The following is a 7,819-nucleotide window of genomic DNA, read 5'->3' as shown; positions in this document are numbered from 1 at the left end:
CCCACAGTACAGAAATGTTCATTAATGATCAACAAAATGAGAAAAAAAATGATGTCAAGCTGGTAGATTCGTATGTCAGAGAAACTGGAGAGGAACAGGAAATTAAAACAAGTGTGAGATGGCAGGGAGGGGGTTAAAACCTCTCTGCAGAAAGAACATGTGCGGAAGGCACATTTTTGGTTTGTTAATTGTTTAATTGTTTTTGTTTAATTGTTTTATTGATTAATCATTACCTGCACCTGGCTACTATTGGAAATTGGAGCCAGGTGCAGGGTTTAAAAGGAGAGCAGTCAGTCTGCTCTGGGCGGCTGCTGAAGAGGGCAGAAGCCCGACTGTGCTGGTGTGTGGGTACAGCCGTAATTTGAAAAAGAAAAAGGTAGAGTGAAGCCTTTGTTTTGTGTGTGCTATTCTGTTTGTTTTTTGTTACAGGTAAACAGCTTAGCTGTCCTGTTTTCAGTTTAGGTTCCTGTTTTTTTTTTGTTATTTCTCAAAGAAGAGCTAGGTGTTTGTTTTGTTTATTTTTGTGTTTATTAAAAATTGCGCAACCGCACTTAAAAATCCATTTCTGTGTGTTGGGTCAGTGTTTTTAAAGGGGCAACGAACTGCTTGTGAGGGCGATTCTTTTATACAAGGTAAAGGCGATCGTCCAAATAAAGCTGAAGCTCTAACGGATAACGACACAGAACGTGTGTACAGCGCTGAAACCCAACAGTACTGCTGAACCTCGTCTTCTTTAATATCATAATCACAAGGGTATCCGTGGATTATAAAAAAATAATACATGGGCCTCTTCAGCGAGTCACAGGAAAACAATTCCATCTCGGGGTTCTGTGACAGTTTATAAACTCCACCTTCGCTCTCGTAGTTTATGACGTCACAGAAACCCTAGATGGAATTATAGACGGAAGATAATTTCACCAGCTACCTGAGAAAGAATTTGAAAAAAACCTTTTAAATTTCATCGTCAGCAAAATAAAGACAACTTTGAGCAAACTATCTCACGATATCTCATGGATACACACGCAGAAGACCCCACCCCCCAAAGAATCAGCGACAGAAAAGGAAACACCGTAAAATTTTGAAATTTTATTGATTGCATGACCATTTTTAACAAATGGATTTTTCTTTAAAAGGGAATTCAAATGCACCAGTATATATTTCTATATAAAAATAAGTAATTTTAAAGCCAGAGCATCTTTTGCAGATATACAACAATTAAAAAATGTGCATTGAAAAATGACATCATATATACAGTATCTTTATAAATATGATTTAGAATTAAGAATTAATCTCTTCTCAAGCCCGATGCTTCATTTTTAAAAATTAATCCTTCATAGTGCAAAAAAATAGACAACAATAATTCAGCACATTCATTATGATGTTATCGGTCTCACATTTACTTAAATGAAAGTCATGGTCAATTTGATTAACTGATCTAAGAGACACGGTCAACCAGACATATTAACTGATATAAGAGAGAGGCTCAACCAGACATATTAACTGATATAAAACTACAGTATTTTCACAGTTTCCCCCCTTACTTTTCCCATGGTTACACTCTGCATTTACCATAGATTAGCCTGGTTTGCCATGTTTATTAATATGCTTTACTATACCTCTCAATCTTTTACAGTGCTTGCCTATGCTTTTACTATGGGACACCTTTAAAGGGATTTCCTTCTCTAACTGTGAGGCTGTGCTGTGATTGGATGTCTGAGAGCAAGAGGAGGCGGGGCGAAGTTAAGCAGCGTTCCCATTGGTTGTGTGAAATTCCCTGATGGCTGCAGCGTTGGCATAGATCATGTTCTCGTAGATATTTTCATCGGGGTGAGAATTGTTCTTTCTCTGGATGGTGTCCAGCATGCACTGGTTCAGGAAGATGTACTGGGACTAGGAGGGGGAGAGAGATGGGAATGAGAGCCTTACTGTGGGACACTTTTATAAGGGTTAGTTTACCCTGTGTTTTAATATGCTTTACCATACCTCTCTGTGCTTTACAGTGCTTCCCTATGCTTTACCACACCTCTCTGTGCTTTACAATGCTTCCCTATGCTTTACCACACCTCTCTGTGCTTTACAATGCTTCCCTATGCTTTACCAGACCTCTCTGTGCTTTACAATGCTTCCCTATGCTTTACCATACCTCTCTGTGCTTTACAATGCTTCCCTATGCTTTACCAGACCTCTCTGTGCTTAGCAATGCTTCCCTATGCTTTACCATACCTCTCTGTGCTTTACAATGCTTCCCTATGCTTTACCAGACCTCTCTGTGCTTTACAATGCTTCCCTATGCTTTACCATGCTGTATTACACTGTGCTATGCTTTTACTGCGTGACTCTTTTATAAGAGTCTCTTGAGATCCTTTCTCTCTGGTCTCTGTGCTGGACTCACCTCTGTTTGGACCATGAGAGGCCGGTGGAGCCTCATCTTCTGCACGAAGCTCTGGATCCCCACAGCCTTCTCCCTCTCTATCTGCAGCAGGAGGGAGTCGAGAGCAATCAGGGTTCCTGTGCGCCCCACTCCAGCACTGCAAGAGAAAGAGGAACCATGGACCTTCTGAAAGGTGCTTCAGGCAAGTAGCGGGAAAAATACAGCATTACACGCTTTACTTCTAACTTTAAAGTCTGTTCCAAAAGCTCCACAGCGAGGCCACCACACCTATAGTGCCGGTGGACAACACAGGTCTGGCGGCTCCACTGCAGAACCACAGGCTCCCTATCAGCCACAGGGGGTCGCTGGTGTGCGGCGAACCGTGGATTCCCCTGCCATCCCTACCCTACCCGGGCGGCACACGGCCAATTGTGCACCGCCCCCTAGGAACCCCCGGTCACGCTCGGCTGGATTCGAACCTGTGATCTCCAGGCCATTTACTGGAAGCGCCACTCAGGAGCCCCTCAAAAGCTCTTTTCAAAATGTCCGCTCTAGTGCACTGATAGTGTCAGGATTATTTGCCCCCATTGTCAAACAGGTAACACAGCGATAACGATCCACGATGTGGTACGGAACAGAAAAGCCAGTGTTTATTTTTTGTTTTAATTGCTCTTCCTGCAGTGATTTAGAGGACAGATCTCAAACCCCAGTGCACTAGAGCAGACATTTCAAAAAGAGCTTTGAAACAGACTTTCCAGTAAAAAGTTGTCAGGATGTAACAATGAAAAGAGAAATGGCAGTTACGTTATTTAAACAGCTGTAGCAACACGTGGGGACGTGTGACGCTATATTTTTCAGAACCCGGCTACTTAGTCTTTAAGCATTAAGCATATAAGTCATCACCAGAACAGTCAGTCAAATGGCTCGTATCGCATTCGTCATTCGATAAACAACATGTTCAGTGATCAGCTAGAAAGGGCTTTATATCTTACCTCAATTCGTGCATCAGTTTGCCTCCTCACCAGCCATGTTTTTTGGCCTCGTCTAAACGGGGGAGGGCAGATATCCTGCCCTTGGCTTCCCTGAAGTCAGCCTCTCCACTATCAGCAAACTACATTATGTGCAGGGGTACCTCGAAGGGCGAGGCCAAATACCAAAGATGTCATGGAAATTTGTGACAGTGCTGGGATCGCAATCCGGTACCTGCAGTGCACGATGGCCGGACCGTTCCTCTCCCGATTGTCCAGGAATTTTCGGACCAGGGCCCGGAATTGGATGAGGGTGGCCGTGTTATGCGGAACGCCGTGATCCGGCCAGGCGGTGAAGTGGAACTGTCTGACCGTCCGGGATTCCAAGGATTTTGTCTGGGGGAAAAACAAATGGAAACGCAAGAAGAGAAAAATTCATTATTACAATGCAGTTCTTTTAAAACCCTGTCTTGGGTTACTGTTGAGATAACAAATAGTAATATTACTACCGTTTATAAAACTCATTATGAAAAACTTAATTTAAAAAAATAAGAACATAAGAAAGTTTACAAACGAGAGGAGGCCATTCAGCCCATCTTGCTTGTTTGGTTGTTAGTAGCTTATTGATCCCAGAATCTCATCAAGCACCTTATAAAGAAAACGACAATGAAATGAACTTCAATGGTGCAGCTTGAAGCAACAAAATGCCAAACCACCCATAACTCAGCTGCATATATACTGCGATGTAATGGGCAGGGTAGCATTCAATGATAAGGTGAAGTTCCACTAAACAATGTTAAGGGTAGCTGTGAAAAATCTATTTGCTGTTGAACATTGTTAACATGCGGTATTGACAATGTCGACCCAAGGGACTTTTTTTACCTGAAAAAAGAAACAAGGACCAGGGGTCACAAATGGAGATTAGATAAAGGTGCATTCAGAACAGAAAATAGGAGGCACTTTTTTACACAGAGAATTGTGAGGGTCTGGAACCAACTCCCCAGTAATGTTGTTGAAGCTGACACCCTGGGATCCTTCAAGAAGCTGCTTGATGAGATTCTGGGATCAATAAGCTACTAACAACCAAACGAGCAAGATGGGCCGAATGGCCTCCTCTCGTTTGGAAACTTTCTTATGTTCTTATGTTCTTATGAATGCGATTTTAAACAAGGAGACAGGAAGTTTGATCTCTTGACGGCATCTCTGCTTCCTTTACTGAATTCAGACGCTCACGTGTTTGAGAGTAAAATCCCGGAGAGTCCAGTCAGGCTGCTTCTGTTCAGAAGACGTGGTGACTGAAATATCTCCGTAGGTGCAGGGAGTGTAGTCCAGAGGCCAGTACTGCTCACACTTCACCTGGGGAGAGGAGAGGAGACAGAGGGGTGAGAGGAGAGGGGAGAAGAGAGAGGAGAGAGAGGAGGACGAGGGAGGGAGGAGAGAGAGGGGTTAGAGGAGAGAGGAGAGAGAGAGAGAGAAGAGAGAGAGATAGGAATTGGGAGAGACAGGGAGAGGAGAGAGGAGAGAAGAATAAGGAGGCAAAAGTTACAAATCAGATTAAGCTGTTTAAAAAACAACTGATTATTATTATTAATATTTATTTATTTAGCAGACGCCTTTATCCAAGCCGACTTACAGAGACTAGGGTGTGTGAACTATGCATCAGCTGCAGAGTCACTTACAACTACGTCTCACCTGAAACTCGGAGCACAAGGAGGTGAAGTGACTTGCTCAGGGTCACACAATGAGTCAGTGGCTGAGGTGGGATTTGAACCGGGGACCTCCTGGTTACAAGCCCTTTTCTTTAACCACTGGACCACACAGCCTCGATTATACAGAGTGAGGGCAGTGTCAGTGAACAACAAGCCAAGAAGAAGACAAGTCAGGGGGTAAGGATTAGGGTTGGAGTTGGGGTTGAGTTTGGGGTTAGGGGTTGGAGTTGGGGTTGAGGTTGGGGTTAGAGGTTTGAGTTAGGATTAGAGTTAGAGTTAGTTAGGGGTTGAGGGTAGGGGTTAGGGTTCGTGGTTAGAGTTAGTTAATGTTGGGATTGGGTTGGGGTTAGGGTTGAGGTTGGGGTTGGGGTTAGAGTTAGGGTTAGGGTTAGGAAATTTGAAGAAAGCTAAAATCCATCCCAAATTATATTCTCCATGCTGCATTACTTCCTTCTATACTGCAAATACATATAATAAGTACATTATTAATTAGGGGAGAAAACCATGGGTAATAAATTAGGCACTCTAAAGATTTCTGATGAGGGATGAGATTTCTGATTGGGTGTTTGAGTTAGGGATGAGATTTCTGATTGGGTGTTTGAGTTAGGGATGAGATTTTGTCAAAATGTACTTCTGTACCATGTTTTATTTATACAAAGCACTGTTGCTTCTAATACAATTTTGTCTTTCTCCTAATTGTATTATTACTTGTACTGTGACACTTGAAATGTATTTTTGTTTACGACTGTAAGTCGCCCCGGATAAGGGTGTCTGCTAAGAAATAAATAAAAAATAAATCAATAAAGAAAAAAGTGACACTGAAAAAGAGAGGGAGGGAACGGCCAATCAGGCTGCAGTTTTATGACATCATTCCAGGACTCACTCGTGTATTCTCGATGCAATTGGTCAGCATGACTATCGCCTCCACCTGGTTCTCCCACGCCATTCGCCAGAAGTCTTCCACAGTGTTGGGCAAGGGGCCCTGAGCGGCGATGAACTCCCTCGCAGTGTGATAGCCCTGTTGAAGGATTCATTGCAGTGTTTGAAATAAGGGGTATGAAAAAGACTCACAATAACAAGTCTAAAGGGTAAAACTGCTCTTATCAAGACTGTATACATGGCTGAGTGGACAGAACAAAGGTGGAAGTACAGAGATGACTGGGCATGATACCTGTGATATGATAATGGGGTGATAGTGACGGAACATAGCAACTGTTTTGTAACCAATTGGCTGAGTGGACAGAACAGAGGTGGAAGTACAAAGATGATATGATAATGGCGTGATAGTGACAGAACATAATAATATCTTTATTTTTATATAGCGCCTTTCATAGTGGACCACCATCACAAAGCGCTTTACAGAGGTAGGCTGTGAACTGTGCATTATATGCAGAGTCACTTACAATAGGACATTGATTTAACATCTCATCCGCAGGACGGAGCACAAGGAGGTGAAGTGACTTGCTCAGGGTCACACAGTGAGTCAGTCAGTGGCAGAGGTGGGATTTGAACCTTCTGGTTACAAGCCCTGGACTTTAACTCGTGGACCACACTGCTTCCTCCAAATCGCTTTCTAGACATAAGGAGCTGTAGCCAATAAATACTCTCAGAAAAAGAGAGATTGTTGGGCTACTCAGGAGACTCTTGATGACATCCATCACTCCTGCCCTGAAAGAATACCTCCAGTTCAGTTAGATATTGCACACCAACACTGTGTAGTTTTTTGTCAACTAATACATTTTTTGAGCGATCGTGAAGCAGAGTATTATCGGTTCTTGTGCTGACTTCAGTTGTTTACTGCCACATAAAATTGCAACGAAGAAGGGACTCGAACCTTCAATCCTCTGATACATTTTCAGAGTTTCCGGATCCTCCTTTTGCAGAATGAGTTTGCTCTGTCTTGCGTTTTTGTTTCCCACCATCCTCCCCTCCTCCCACACTACGCTTTCCTCCTCTATTCTGCTGCTCCACTTCTGCAACGCTCTCCCTCTGGGGGTAAAGTGAAGCTCACTTCCCTTAGAAGCCCAGCCTCCACTGGCTTCGTCCTCCTCGAGGAAGGTTCTCAGCGAGACAAGGGGAACCCCTGGCCAAATCCATCTGTCATCTTCCCATTTTCTCACCTCTAGATCTCCCTCGGGGGAAGTATCGGTCGCTTCCCAGCCTTGGGTAGACCAATCGGTTGGGTCTCACCTCCGTGAGAGTGGCTCTCCGCGAGACAAGGAGAATCTCCTTACACATCTCTAAGTCATAAAGCACATCTCTCCTATTATCAATTCCCAAGGTCTCTTCGTAGCCCTGGATCATGTCCAGTGACTTGCGTAATGCTCAAAAAAGACGTCGCCATGCCATGCGGTCTAGAAAGAAGTATCTCTCTGGGGTGAGAGAATTAGCTCGACTAACAGACTATCTATACATCTGAACAGCCAAAACATAATCAATCTATTATTAAAGACACACTACCGAGAAAAACAAACGCAATGGACAGATACAACCGTCACAGATTTAACTGTTTTAAACTAGATGACCATTGTATTGCGTTGAAGTATAATCGCAATAACTGTGTGTTTCTGTATTACTGAGAATCTTTGAATGCTGATCCTTGAATAATGTAAGCATAATAAATATGTTTGAATTGAATGTACTCACTGTTGTCAGGTATCATTAACAAAATAGCTTAGGAGAAATAGTAACATAATTATAGTTTCTTCCACAATCCTTACTATAGTAAAAAATAAATCCTTAGGCTATGGTAAAAAAAAGAAAATGTGCTC

General features: G+C 43.0%; 1 protein-coding gene across 2 annotated transcripts in view; it reads right to left on the bottom strand.

Annotated features, from left to right (window-relative positions):
* Positions 1-802: 802 nt before the first annotated feature.
* The window catches only part of LOC117967234 (receptor-type tyrosine-protein phosphatase H-like), a 30,838-nt gene continuing 23,821 nt past the window's right edge, over positions 803-7,819 (bottom strand). For both annotated transcript variants that reach the window (XM_059018166.1, XM_059018167.1), the window contains 5 exons: positions 5,932-6,066; positions 4,573-4,695; positions 3,575-3,735; positions 2,393-2,528; positions 803-1,890 (listed from right to left, as the gene is read on the bottom strand). In XM_059018166.1, coding sequence (XP_058874149.1) covers positions 1,741-1,890; positions 2,393-2,528; positions 3,575-3,735; positions 4,573-4,695; positions 5,932-6,066 — 705 coding nt within the window. In that variant the 3' untranslated portion in view covers positions 803-1,740. The remainder of the gene's footprint in view (positions 1,891-2,392; positions 2,529-3,574; positions 3,736-4,572; positions 4,696-5,931; positions 6,067-7,819) is intronic.

Source organism: Acipenser ruthenus, chromosome 58 (assembly GCF_902713425.1).
Source record: "Acipenser ruthenus chromosome 58, fAciRut3.2 maternal haplotype, whole genome shotgun sequence".
Classification (NCBI taxonomy): Eukaryota; Metazoa; Chordata; class Actinopteri; order Acipenseriformes; family Acipenseridae; genus Acipenser; species Acipenser ruthenus.
The sequence above is the reverse complement of the archived record's forward strand: the minus strand, read 5'-3'. Positions and strand labels throughout refer to the sequence as shown.